This window comes from Canis aureus, chromosome 10 (genome assembly GCF_053574225.1).
Source record: "Canis aureus isolate CA01 chromosome 10, VMU_Caureus_v.1.0, whole genome shotgun sequence".
NCBI lineage: Eukaryota > Metazoa > Chordata > Mammalia > Carnivora > Canidae > Canis > Canis aureus.
This window is the reverse complement of record NC_135620.1, coordinates 63,656,679-63,671,360: the sequence shown is the minus strand read 5'-3', so window position 1 is coordinate 63,671,360 and position 14,682 is coordinate 63,656,679. Positions and strand designations below refer to the sequence as shown.

Here is a 14,682-nt window from a genome sequence, read left to right as displayed (position 1 = left end):
CATTTCTGTGAGTTTATTAGAGCCTTCAGTTTGGATACTGAATTGTTACAAAACCAATATTTTTTACATTTTTCTTCTTAATAACATTCTTTGACCCAGAGAGAACTAAAAAATAAGCTATTTGATGTCTAAAATTGCAGAGATAAACTGACATTGTGTTCTGAAGGTGTCTTTTCATGAGAAAAATGGAATTTTTAAAAAATGTAATCAAGTTATACAGAGCCCCTCACCCTCAGGTCATCAGTTCAGATTTGTGTGAGGTTGAAAGTTGCACAAAGTTGTGGTGGTTGTAGACTCCCAGTGCCCTCAGAGAAATGAGTTGGAGGTCCCAGAGGAGGTCACTGCTTTGTAGTCACCACCCCATGATTGATACCCACAGGTTCACTGGGGAATAACAATTCCAACAGCAGCCCATAGATTTGGCCTAAGACTCCTTTCTAAGTTGGTTCTATGCACCCTTATGTACACAAATGTATGTTCTTAAACATAAGCTTCATGAGAAATCGAAGTTGCTTGTTTTTTTGAAGTAAATCTGGAAGACCTTTGCTCAATATCCAGCTGAATTGATGCAGCTGAGGTGGTGACAATCTGAGAAGGAAGAAGCCCAGAGAGGAAGAAAAGGACAAAGAAAAACAAGAGAATGAAAATAAACTAAAAGAGGAAGGGGATAAAGATGAAAAGAGGCAGAGAAAATAAAGAAAAAACAAAAACAAAACAGAAAGAGAAAATAAGTGATGGGAGAAATGAAAGAAATGAAGGAGCAAGAGAGCGGATTTCTGTCATGGTAGTGAGTAAAAACCTCTCCATTCTGATAGGAATGCTATTAGTTTTAGCTTTATTTTCATAACAGGGATTTTTTTGGTATAGAAATTTCACTTTCACAAATGCTAATTTTGGCCAAAATCCAGACTTCATAATCACCATCCAAAGAAAAGGAGGCCACTGGGGAAGATTACTTTGCATTCCAATCCCACAGGGAAAGCCTCCGTTCATTCAAAGAGAAGTTACAAGAACCCAGAGTAAGATAGCACAATTGTGTGCTCTAGCCCCAAGAAAGAAGGCTCACATTAATAACAGGGATAGAGAGAAGACTGGATGTGTGTTTCCTATTACTGCTGGACATATATGGACCACATTCCCATCAAGGACACAGTAATTTAAAGATTGGCTCTTGATTTGTCTAAAATCTTCTTTACATCTTTCTTCATTTTTTTTTTACATCTTTCTTCTTAATAACATTCTTTGACCCAGAGAGAACTAAAAAATAAGCTATTTGATGTCTAAAATTGCAAAGATAAACTGACATTGTGTTCTGAAGGTGTCTTTTCATGAGAAAAATGGAATTTTTTAAAAACTGTAATCAAGTTATACAGAGCCCCTCACCCTCAGGTCATCAGTTCAGATTTGTATGAGGTTGAAAGTTGCACAAAGTTGTGGTGGTTTGGCAATTTGCTATGAATGAATTACTTTGGAGAAAAATAGTACCTGTATTATCTACCTCAAGAACTTAAAGACAAATAGATATATTTCAGACTATAGACAATATAAATTACTTACAGAGAAATAAGAACCAAACAAAAGTGCATGTAAAAAAAAATAAACAACGTTCTAAAAGTGAAAAGAACATGTAGTGAAGTATGGTAGAGCAGGGGGTTTGGACTTTGGAGTAACAATAATCCTTTCAAGAGAAAGAATTGAACTGAGTTCAATCCCTTCTCTCCTCTGTCCCTACAATTGTGGATGGATTTTCAATCCCCTCCTCATGAAACAAGCCTGGAAGGTGGATTTGGAATAAACTCTTCTCTTAGAATCATTTGGCCAATTGTTGACCATTTGTGGAACCAAGTTGGTTGGTGAGAATCTATCATCCTATGGCTTATAGTTTTATCAGAATGTAGGGTCAATACATTAAAAATGCTACTATTGTCTGGGATGGCTTTTCTCTTCTGCTTCTTCTTCGACGTGTCTATATTTAGATGGACCATGCTCTGGTTGTACTTTCAAACTCCAGAGGGTTAAAAGTTCTTGGGCAGCAACTCTAAGGAGCATGGAGGAAGCTGACCACTTCCCAGCTTCTCCTTGTAATAATTAATTAAGGTAAACTAAGTTGCTTCTACTGCTCCCCGTTCTAGCTAGAAAACAAGAAATCTTATCCCATTCTCTAATCAAGTTATTGTTAGAGAATCCTGCATTTGAGAAGTAAGGAAGGATGTTTACTTGACATATCCCTGACACCTCTAATAAAACTGACACTTGAATTGCTTTTTATTTCTCATTTTTCCCCTAGAGGACAGAAATAGTAAGTAAATGATATCTCTATCCTTCAACAATGAAATATAGAAGTTTCTACTTATTGAGCACATATTACATATTTTTACATATCACATGCTTTACACACGTTTCTAATTCTAACAACTCTATAAGGTAGATGTTATTTTCCTTTTTTTTTTGTTATGAGGTCAAAAAAGGTTAAGAAACATGCCTAAAGTCATATGGCTATGCAGAATCTGAACAAGGACTTAAAATTCAATTTTGTAGTTCTGAAATCCTTAGTTTCAATACATAATGTCTCCCAAATAGCTCTATTTCTCTAGGACTATAGAGAAATAGGACTTCTGCTTAAATTGAAGTTTCCTCAGACATATTTTGTCATTTCTCCCTCCCAAACATCATAATGCTATAAAAGTACAAGAAGACATAACACTAAATGCCAATGGAATGGCTAAGAAGAGGACAGCAATAAAATTTTGGAAAGTAGAAAGCAGATGGAAAGGTGGTAGGTGACTTACCAGACTCATGAAGGTTGAATCCTAAACTGATTATGAGGGTGGCCCAGAATCAAGCCTATGCATGTGGAATAATTCAAGGAAACTCAGGAATTTGTGGGTTCAATGTATTTTTGAAAGTTGGGATGTGGATGGGACTGAAACAGAGGTTTAGCTGGAAGTCTGGATTAGAATCTGCAGTTCGGTAGTAATCTTTCTTCCCATCCTAGCAGACAATTAGATATATGCCCTATGAAGAGACAAACTCTGGTCTTAGGATCCCTGAGCAGAACTGAAGGGTGGGGGTAACTAGTGTCTTTGAGCAAACAGCCCCACACCACCAGATATTTGAGGGAAAACTTCTGGTTTGATTAAAAACCAAACCAACAAAAAGTAAAAGGATCTCAGAGGAAAGAAAAACAATGCAGGCGACAGAAGAAAACCTCTCCAAAACACTCACCTCTATAAAGAAATAAGAAAAAGAGTATGAATCCATTAATGAAAGATTCAATCTGCAGAAAATAAAAACTTTTGAAATTAAAAATAAGTGAGCAAAAATAAATCAATAAAAGAGTTGGAAGGTTAACTAACACTCAAAATACTTCTCATAAAGTATAAAATAAAAAGAGATGGAAACCAGAGGAAAAAGAGAAGCAAAGTAGAGCCAGTTTGGAAGTTCTATGGAAGAGAACAGAGAAACCAGAGGAGAGAAAATTCAGGGTCATTCTTCCCTTTCCTTGAAGAATAGCACAAAATTACAGCCAAATAACTCCATTGTCCTGCCCTGTAGAATCTAAGAGATTAAACAGCCTTCCTTCCTTTTGTCCTATCTCCATCCCCTTTAGTTAAAGCTGGTAGTGTTTCTGCTGGTAAAATCCTGTCTCTAGGTCTGGCTTCTGAAGTGGCTAATTAAATTCATGGTTCACATCCATATTAATTTCCTAATGATGTGGTTGTCCAAACACACCCTTCAGAAGAAGTTTTCTCTCTAGTTTATGGCTTTTGGTTTTTCTGGAATTTTTTTGCAATATGAATAGGCTAACAATTAACTAAATCTTCAAGCACTGATTCCTTTCACTTAACGAATTCTTCTTTAATTCATTTTTCTCCTCTCACATTTTATTACAGCAGTCAGGAGGATCCAGGATGGATCTTCAACATTTTGCTTAGAAATGTTCTCAGTTAAATATCTCATTTCATCACTCACAAGTTCTACTCTCCAAAAAACACTGGAACACAAGTTTTACATTTCCTCCCGTTCCCAATAACATGTTCTTTTCCACCTGATACCTCACCAAAATGACCTTTAATATCCATATTTCTACCAACATTCTGATCATAATTTTTACATGTTCTCTAAGAAAATGAAGGCTTTCTCTCCAGCTTCCCTCTTTTCCTTCTGAGTCCTCACCGGAATCACCTTTAACGTCCATATTTCTACCAACAGTCCCTTCATGGCAATCTAACTTTTTCTAATTGAACCCTTCTGCTTCTACCCATCACCCAATTCCAAAGCCACTTCCACATTTTTAAGTATTTGTTACAGTGGTACCTCATTTCCTGTTTCCAAAATCTGTCTACTCATCTTAGGTTAACAAAACAAAATACCACAGACTGGATAGCTTATACAACATAAATTTATTTTCTCACAGTTCTACAGGCTACAAGCTCCAGATCTGGCACAGTTAGTTTCTGGTGAAACCTCTCTTCCTGGTTTACAGATGGCCACCTTCTCACTATGTCCTCACTTGGCAGAAAGAAAGAGAGAAATCTCCTCTTCTTTTCCACCAGTCCTGTTGGATTAGTGTCGCAATCTTAGGAGCTCATTTAACCTTAATTACTCCTAAAAAAAATCTCCAAATTACAGTCACATGGAGGATTAGAGCTTTAAATGGTAGAACACAGGAGTCTCCAAAAGGGATGCATGGATATGTGTGTGTGTATACACGCACACACACAAATCTATCTATCTATCTATCTATCTATCTATCTATTATCTATATGATAGATTATCTGAGGAATTTGAATATAAAAGGAAGAGATGCGGGGATCCCTGGGTGGCTCAGCAGTTTAGTGCCTGCCTTAGGCTCAGGGTATGATCCTGGGGTCCCGGTATCGAGTCCCACATCGGGCTCCCTGCATGGAGCCTGCTTCTCCTTCTGCCTGTGTCTCTGCCTCTCTCTCTCTGTGTGTGTGTCTCTCATGAATAAAATAAAATCTTTTAAAAAATAAAAAATAAAAAAATAAAAGGAAGAGATGCATTCATTTGGCAAAGAGTTTATGGATGAATTAGTGAAATGTGCACAGAAAACTAAACAAAAAATTTGGACCATTACTAAATTCAGGGAAATGGGGGGAAAAAACTATACTTCCCCCAAAAGGGAAACGTAATCATAATATACCACATGACTCAGGTATAAATAATGTTCATTTAGTCTTAATTGCATACATACTGAATTTGTTTTTAGATCTGAAGGGCAGATGGCTGAGTTAACCATACTCTTCAATACCTGGCTCACTAGTATTGGGCTTGGTGCAGCTCCATCAATTCCTGTTATTTCCATTTTCCCAATATGCAAACACTCTTAATGTTTGAAGTGTATCATTTCATTTATGTGGTTTAATTATCTGCATATATTTTTAGTTTACACAAGTTGTATTTTGCTAAATATCCTATTCCTTTTCTCACCTTTTTCACTAAGCACTATTTTTTAGATCGATGTATATTGCTGGTATACATCTATCTAATTCATTGCTCCTAATTCACAAATATTCCTTCATGTGTAGCCACCATATTTATTTATCTAGTCTGTTATTGATCTACAACTATATCGTTTACAACTTCCTGCTACCACAAACAAAACAGGGAATTTCCATAAGATGTATATCCTGGAGTGTGACAGAGCTGACTAAGTAGTGATAGAGAGCCGTCCAGAATTGCTAAACTGGTCTACATGCCCACCAGTGGTACCTTGCAGGTCTTGTATTTCCACATACCTGCCAACCATTAGTACTATCTAGCTTTCCAATTATGGCCAATTTTAAAGGCATAACGTAGTATTCTAATGTCTTCATTTTTCTAATCACCAATGAGTTTAAGCATCTCTTGATCTGCTTGTTAACTATGAGGGTATTTTCTTTTTTTGAATTGCCTATTTATACCTTTGCCCTTGCTTCTACTACTTCCCTGTCTCTTTTTTTCATTTGCAGAAATTCCTTTTATAGTCTAGAACTTGTCTCTTTTAACTTAGAAAACTAAGCAAACAGGAACACAAGACCATTAATATTTCCATGAAAACTAAAAGTTGCACAGAAATGGAAATTTAATCAAACTCATTACATGACTCAGATGTAAATAATATTTGCACAGTCATAATAATATAAACACTGAATCTTAATCTAACAAAAATTACTACTACCAGAAAATGAAAAGAGGAAAACTGAGCAAAGGGAAGATGTAAGGATAAGAGCTAAATTTCATCCTTTGTGTTAGGAAGACAATAGAAAACTCTTGTCAGTTGAATTACCCACCCCTCTCCACAATCCACCCACCCCAGGCCAAAAAGCTATGTTGAAGTTCTAACTCCAAGTACCTCAGAATGTGACCTTATTTGAAAATAGAGTCTTTATAAATGTAATCAAGTAAAAAGTGAGGTCATTAAGTTGGGCTTTAAGCCAATATGACTAGTGTTCTTATAAAAAAGGAGGAATTTGGACAGAGACAAACGTGCACAGAGAGAAGACTGTGTGCAGAAGATACAGGGAAAATGTCATATGAAGATAAAGACAGAGGTCAAGGTGCTGCATCTACAAGTCAAGGAACTCATAAGATTATCAGAAAACCACCATAAACTAAGACATATGAAACAGATTCTCCTTCATAGCCCTCAGAAGAAACCAGCCTTGATAACATCATGATCTCACACTTCCAGCCTCCAGAACAATAAATTTCTGATGTTTAAGTCATCAAATTGTGGCACTTTGTTATAGCAGCCGACTTTGCAAATAGCTAACTAGCTAGCTAGGTAAAGAAAGAGCGATATATACATGATGTTCTAAACATAGAGGCAGCCATAAATGTAACTGATTGCCTCTGGGACGTGGGAACGGGATTAGGAATGGGGGATGGAGGAAAGAGGAGATTGCTGTTTTCCATTTTAAGTCATATAAAACTACCTGACTTGAACTATGTGTACTTACAACTTTTATAAAATATATCTTTAAAAAGCTATCTTGCCATGTTTTAAGGAAGATAAGTTTCTATACTTATACTACCTTCACAGCATCAAAGAAGACTTTTTGTTCTACGAAGAAAATGCTGGTCTTTGTTTCAAAGTACATTGTTGTAAGGCTTCATGGTCTTGTATAATATTGAACTAATCTTGGACTGGGGCCTAAATCCCAGTTGTTATTAGTGGGCAAAAGCATTTACATTTCAAGAGTCTGGATGGTAAGCGGCAGAGCATTATGGAAATACAAACTCGAGAGAGAGATCGAAAGGGGCCTAAATCCAAATGCCCCTGCTTATTAAGTCATATGGCCTGAGGCAAGTCAATGTAAACCTCAGCACCTCAATTTCTTCATCTGTACAATTGGATAATAAGACAGCACTTCATGGGAATTTTAATAAGAAACACTTAGCACGATGCCAGGCTCATGATAAGCACTTGATAAATGGTAGCCATATGGTTACGATATCCATATTAAGAAGGCCTTCCATCGTTTGCAACTATATCTTCAATCACTAGTCCCTTCTACTGCCTTATCCTTCCATCTTGATTTAAATCATTAGTCTATTTTGCTCTCTGGTTACATGATGATGTAGAATAAAATCTCTGGCTTTAAGTCCTACATCTACAACCTACTTGACCTCTGCCAAGTCACTGAAATTTTCTCAGCCCCAGGTTCCTCATCTGTAAAGTAGTTTAAATAATATCTACTGTTGTGATTAGGTGAAATAATGAACATGGAAGTACCTGATGCAACAGCTAGCAGAGTGCAGATGCTCAGTTTATTATGGCACATGGCAAGCTGACAGGCAAGTCCATTTCCCAACCTATAAAACTAAGTTAATATTATATAAACAAAGCATTCCATATTCTTTAGCTACTTCACAAAAACATTTTGTGAATAATTAAGAGCCAGCTCCACTCTTCAAGAGGATACTTGAGAGACAGGAGCTGTAGATATAGGAGACATCCATGAATATCCAATGCCTTTGCTTCAAAAAATGCCAAAGAATTAGATTTACACAGCACAGTGCTCTAACCAGAACAAATTGTCCAGGTTATTTTAATTAAATTAATTTCTAATGAAATCCAAAACTCTGAAGTATATAACAGTCCTATCCAAATGCAAAGTAATAGGAATAAGCTATAATATTTAAGAAAACTATGGTAAAGCTTTAAACAGGCATATTTTTGTTACAGTATTGCCTATGTTTCAAAAACAATTCAACTTATAAAATTGTAAGTTTCAAATTTACAAAACATCTAAAACTCCCACCACAAAAGGATTCTCAGACTTCTCAATGAATTCCATCAAACACTGATCTGATTTACAGAAATCTGCCTTGCACATAAATCTTCAGAAACACAACTATTGCCCAAATGAGTAACACTCACAGAACCAGATTTCCCCTGCTTTGATGCCCATTATCAAAGTGAGTTGGGGCTGAGTTTAAATCACCATGTCCCTGCCAGAACAGTCTCGTTCCCTCTTGTCCTCATCACTGCTGTGGTGTCCTGTCAGGGAGAAGATATAGGACTCTCTAAATAGTTGACTTCAGCAATCTTCCAAAATGCTGATGCAGCTCCCTTGGCTAAGTGAACACAATATTTCTGTGACAACCTTCCATAATCCAAGGAGCAGCTCTCTTAGGTCAGCAGAGGTGATGATAGTGGTTCCCTGTCAACCAGGAGAGATCACTCCAAGTTTTCATTTGTAACTGGGAAGAATTGTTCCCTTTTTTGTTTAGATAAAATCCACATCTAGCACAAAGCACTGAGAGGCATCACTGCCACCTATTTTCCCTCATGTCTCTCTCATGCCTATGACTATGTCCCCACACATGGGCTTGATGGCTCATTATACAATATGGTAAGTCATTGAGTACGTTCAAATTGGTTTTGACGTTATCTTCCATCAGACTGAATTCAAACTTATGTTAGCCCATCATAATAACAACAAAGATAAAGACAACCCTTTTTGGTTTATAAGGCACTTTGATATACGTTATATCATTGGTTCTTTCCAGAAATTATATTGTCACCTTCATAGTACAGATAGGGAAATAGATTTTTGAACATGGTCTTTTTGTTGATGGTCCTCCCCAAATACTGCATCCAGATCAATCAATTTGTTTGAGATGTGAGTAGAGTAGAGCAAAATCATGTACCTTCTGTCAAGGTCCATCAAGCTCCCAGTCACACCTATATCATCCACTGAAGCCCAGTGAACATTCGTTCTGATCTATCCCACATAACACAGGCATACATGTCTGCCATCAGGAAAGCAGGCAACAAGCAGCAGCACAGGGCTGTCAAAACTTTGAAAGCTCAGGAGATACATAGGCCTTCTGTGTGAAATGGGTTACACCTTAATTATGACAAGAAATGACATTTGTTGAGCACTTACCATGTGTCAGGTACTATATTACTCTCCATGTATTATCTCATGTAATTCTCAAGAAAAACCACAATGTGGTATTTGCTATTATTATCCCTATTTTCTAATGAGGAATGTATTAGTTAGGGTTCTCCAGAGAAACAGAACCAATAGGATACTGGTTATCATGATATTGGACTTACCATGAGGGGTTGGCTCACATTATTGTGGAAACTGAGAAGTCTGTGATCTGCCATCTGCAAGCTGAGACTCCAGGAAAGCCAGTGGTGTAGTGTCAGTCCATGCTGGAAAGCCTGAGAACCAGTGAGCCAATGGTGTGAGCTCTGATCCATATCTGAAAGCCTAAGAACCAGGAGCACTGATATATGAGTGAAGAAGATGGATGTCCCAGCTCAAGCAAGAGAGCAAATTTGCCTTTCCTCTGCCTTTTGATTTTACTCAGGCCCTCAATGGACTGAATGATGCCCACCTGCATTGGGAAGACAATCTTCTTCAGTCTACAGATTCAAATGCTCATCTCTTCCAGAAACACTCTCATAGACACACCCTGAAATAATGGCTTACCAGCTGTCTGGGCATCTTGTAGTTGACATACACAATTAAACATCACAAGGAAACAGAGATTAAACTGCTTACTCAGCCACACCAGGGCTCCAAATATCTCTGCTTTACTGTTCCCACCACTGCCCAATCTGCCTCATTTCCTTTTTAAAAACACAATGTCTGCAAATGGCTCTTGACAGTCCTCTGATACCCCAGCCTGAAGTTGATGTGTCCTTATACTTGGAAACCAGGAGTTCTCAGAGGAAATTGGGAGCATCTGTCTATCACCATTCGATAGTCACAAAATCAACAGTCCATTGTAATGCTTGGTATTTCATTTTAATCAAGTTGGCTTTTTGTACCATGAAGTATTTCTGAGGACAGATGGATTTGAGAAAATTTTCTTTTCTGCTCACAGGTCTTAAAATTCACCTAATGTTTAATTTGTAATTTTATATCCTGAAACTTGATGTGCCTACAATGTGCTAAAGACTTAAAACTGAATGAAACAATTCCTGTCGTTAGGCACCTGAACTGAGAAGTGACAAGCAGGAAGCAACCAACTATAATACAGTAGGTAACATTAATGGTATAAACCAAGTGCTTTGGTGACAAAGAATAAGGAAAAAGTAATGGCAGGGTGACTTCATCAGGGTGGTAGTATTTGAGCTAAGCTTTAAAGGTAATTGAGCTAGGCTTTACAGTACAGGAGTCTACCATGAACTCAAGGGGAGGAGAAGGGCATCTTAGGCAGAGGCACAGTCAAGGAATGACTATATCATAAGGGATGCTGAATATGGTGGAGGGCATGTCATGAAATAAGAGAGCAAACAGTTGTGGGGGAAAGACTGAAGAACACCAAATTCATGATGATAATGAGATTTGTATAGGGTCTCATAACCTATCTGGTACTTTCACCTTCATTCTCACTCGATACTTAAATTAACCCTGTAGAGTTTTACTATTTTCTACTCTTTTCAGAAGGTAAGAGGGGTTAGACCCAAGTCCTCACAGACAAAACTAGAAACTTTATAGTCTTAGGTCTCTTAAGTCCCATACTCTAATACTTAAAAAAAAAAAAAATCAGACTGCCATGGGGAGGTTGAAAAGCATATGGAATAACCAAGGGGAAGATCTCTCTGAAATGTTCAAACTGAATTGAATTCTATGCCCTTAGTTGTTGGTGCTCTGCAGACAGGAGCAAAGAGCCACTCACCATAGGCCACTCCTCCTAACCCTCCCTGGAAAGTTCTCTCCGAATCCATCGTGCCTCTCTCAAGAGTGGTACAGCCAGAAATGAAATGATGGAATTTGGTGGAGATGGGGGGGAAAAAAGGCTGAATTCAATTTCAGGATTTCCCTCCTTGGCTCCTTCATTCTTTCAATTTGCTCATAAAAAAAAAAGAAGAAGAAGAAGAAGAAAGAAGAAGAAGAAGAAGAAGAAGAAGAAGAAGAAGAAGAAGAAGAAGAGGAAGAGGAAGAGGAAGAGGAAGAGGAACAGGAAGAGGAAGAGGAAGAAGAAGAGAAGAAGAAGAAGAAGAAGAAGAAGAAGAAGAAGAAGAAGAAGAAGAAGAAGAAGAAGAAGAAAAGAAAAGAAAGAAAAAAAGAAAGAAAAGAAAAAAGGAAAAGAAAAGAAAAGAAAGAAAAGAAATAATTTGCTCATCCAAAGTTAGTTTCAGCAAGGTATATTTATGTGTATATTTATTTATTCACTTATGTATTACCTCATCCCACAGAATTTGAAACCATTCTATGTGTGGTGAAATACTCATTTAAAATCATCATAACAAAAAAAAAAAGAGAAAGAGAAAAACTGCATTAGAATATATAAGACAAGGCAAGAGAAAAATAGGATAGGATTAAGTGGGCAATGGGATCTCTACACAGCTCTGTTTAAGCTGTAAATTTTGCTCCAAGTTTCCTGGTAGACAAAGAGAAATTAGAAACCTAATGTGTGACATATCCTTTTATCCACTAGAAGAAAACATATAAGCTCCTCAGTAGAAGCCAGTATTTCCTAGTAATTAACTCTAAAATGAATTTTTTGAGGGGTGCCTGAGTGGCTCAGTCAGTTAAGCATCCAACTCTTGATTTTGGCCCAGGTCATGATCTCAGGGTCATAGGATTGAGATCCCGCTTGGGGCTCCATACTGGGCATGGAGCCAGCTTGAGATTCCCTCTCTTCCTGTCCCTCTGCCCCTCCCCACCTACTTCATGCAGGGGCACATGCACTCTCTCGCTCTCAAAAAATAATAATTTTCTTATGAAGTGTGCTACAAGTGGCTCTGAGAAATGCAGTGAATAACAACAATGAGATTTGCTTAGCATCATAAATGCAATGGAGAGTTTCAGCAGGCAGCTCAGAAGTCTTAGCCTCCCCCATCAGGACACATTTCTTCCTGTTTCTCTGAGCATGCTGCCCTGGCGCTCTCCCTCTCTCTCTGGGAGCTCTTCCTTGCCTCAGAGGGTATTTCACATTGGATGGCTGCTTTTCTCCCACTTGTCGGCAACATATTTTTCAAATTAGCACTTTGGAGCTTTGAGGGAAACCCTGACATTGTTGAGAAGAGAGTGAGAGGCCAACAAAAACAACAACAACAAAAAAAAAACAACAGAGAGAAGTCTGCTTTTTTCTCAGCTTGTTATAAATTTGCAATACAAGCAAAGAAAAATAAACACCCAGATTCTGCAACTGATACAGAAGTTCCCTGGCATGATATAGTACCAAAGCTTGGTCTTCCCCCAGGAAGACTATATAAGCAGGGAGTTCTCATTCTGAAAGGGTATGGCATAGACTCCTTCCCCACTCTCCTCCTCCCTGTCTTCATTATCATGTTTCCCTGTGGATGGACAAGAAGTGGATGGACAATACATGAATAGAATACCATGCCCAGCAAGCAACATCAGGTCCTGGTTTGTGAGAAATGTTTGCTTCTGAGGCTCGCTTTTAACTCAGTGAGACGCCTCCTGTCTCATGTGAGATGGAGAGGAGTGCAAGAGGCCCAGCTGATCATCATTAGCGATTGGGCCAAACCTTCCTACCAGAACCTTCCTCCTGGCCTCGCTACTGCTACTAAAAATTGGGAAAGGATAAAAAGGAAATAGATTAAGAGAGTGATTTCTTTATCTTGATTAGGGTCCAGCAGAGTACAGTGATGGAGGCATTTTGTAGTTAAAGCACTGCTTGAAACCTGACTCGGGCACCTGCCTATAATGTCCTTGGGCAAGTATTTTTATGTCTTTGAACCCCAGATCTCTCCTCCATAAAATGTGGATAATGCCTTGGTAACTGTAGAAATTGAGAGGATATTTGTGAACATGCTTTAACTGCTCAGCACTATGCAAATTCTAGTTGTTATTAGCGTAGGAAAAATTTTGTCACATAAACCCCAGCAGTTGACAACAGAAGATCTGGTTTCCAGACACCCCCCAGCCCAGATCCTCTGGAGCTAATGTTTACAGGCTGGGTTGTTTTAAGCCGGTCCCTCACCCTATCTGAGCCTCAGTTTCCTGCAATGAAAATATTGACAAAGGGAAGTCACCTCAGAGCACAATGCTGCTGTGAGAATCGAGTGACACTAAACATCCGGAAGTACTTTGACAACTGTAAAATGCTAGACAAATATTAGTTGTTAATATCATTAAGGAACAGCCTAAAGGCCTGAGCTCTGGTGCCAGCTTTGCATGTGTCTTTGCCCTTGGCGCTTTCTCAGTTGAATTTATCACACTCTGCTACAAGCTGTCTTTCCCCTTGACAATTATTTAATTCCCTCCCTAATAACCAAGTTCCCTGAGTGGATCCCCAGGATCCATGGGGAAAAATATATCTATTCCTATCTTTGAGAAACTTATACTAGGCAAGGCACAGAATAAAAAACCAAGATAGCTGAAGGAAGATGAAGTAAAATGGAAAGAATATGGATCTTGAGATTGCAAGATTTGTTTCTGATGCCCAGTGCAGGCTGAGTAACCCTGAGCCTCTTGGCTACCCTAAGTCTGCCCCATGACTTGCAGTGAGGATTTAATGAGATAATGTCTACTTGCAGTGTTGTATAAGTGTAGTCATTATCTAAAAGGAAAGGATACTTAGACAATAAAAATAGCTATTACTTAGGGAATACCTGCTATGTGCCAGGTACTATAGATAGCACTCTACATGTGTTATTACATCTAGTCCTCACACTGAGATGGGCATGATCCCCATTTTACAGATGAGAAGATTCAGGAAAGTTAGAAAGTAAGTGGTAGAGAAAGTGCTGTATCCCAGGTTTATGTGATTACCAAGCTCATGCTCTTTCCAATTTCTTCCTATAAACTAATATCAGCAGTAATACAACTTCTCAGGATTTACTTACTAGCATAAGGGTGAACTTCTAGGGTGCTTTGTGTTCACAGTAGACAGACTTTCAATACGTTTTCTTCCTTGGCTTCCTGAAGAAGCAGACTTCGAGGCAAGGATATGAGTGCAAGTAGTCTGAGAGTAATCCCAGGAAACACCAGTAGGGGAGGACAGACATGAGAGAATTACTAAAGGGTTTACTGTTACACAAGGAATTCAATTCTACTGGGGAACTCTGAGGATGCTATAGAAGATACATGTCCAACATCCATCTTCTTTGAGTGAGGGAACTAGAAAATTCACACTTTTGTCTAGCATTAATGTTTTGGGACTCCTGCCCTGCGATGCAGCAGAGCAGTCCAAGACACACACATACACACACACACCTCCCAAGCAAAAGATGCTATG

The 14,682-nt window shown here is 38.3% G+C and overlaps 1 protein-coding gene across 34 annotated transcripts in view; it reads right to left on the bottom strand.

Moving 5' to 3' along the window:
• LOC144322592 (uncharacterized) overlaps window positions 1–14,682 on the bottom strand; it is a 300,251-nt gene that overhangs the window by 217,346 nt on the left and 68,223 nt on the right. For 19 of the 34 annotated variants that reach the window (XR_013388228.1, XR_013388234.1, XR_013388217.1 and 16 more), the window contains 2 exons: window positions 14,291–14,409; window positions 9,575–9,734 (listed from right to left, as the gene is read on the bottom strand). The exons of 11 other annotated variants lie outside the window; for them this stretch is intronic. Coding sequence is in view for 2 of the 23 variants with exons in the window: in XM_077912800.1 (XP_077768926.1) it covers window positions 9,575–9,734 (160 nt within the window). In the remaining 21 variants the exon portion in view is untranslated. The remainder of the gene's footprint in view (window positions 1–9,574; window positions 9,735–14,290; window positions 14,410–14,682) is intronic. 4 more of the 34 variants (XR_013388213.1, XM_077912800.1, XM_077912802.1 and 1 more) reach the window with 2 other exon arrangements.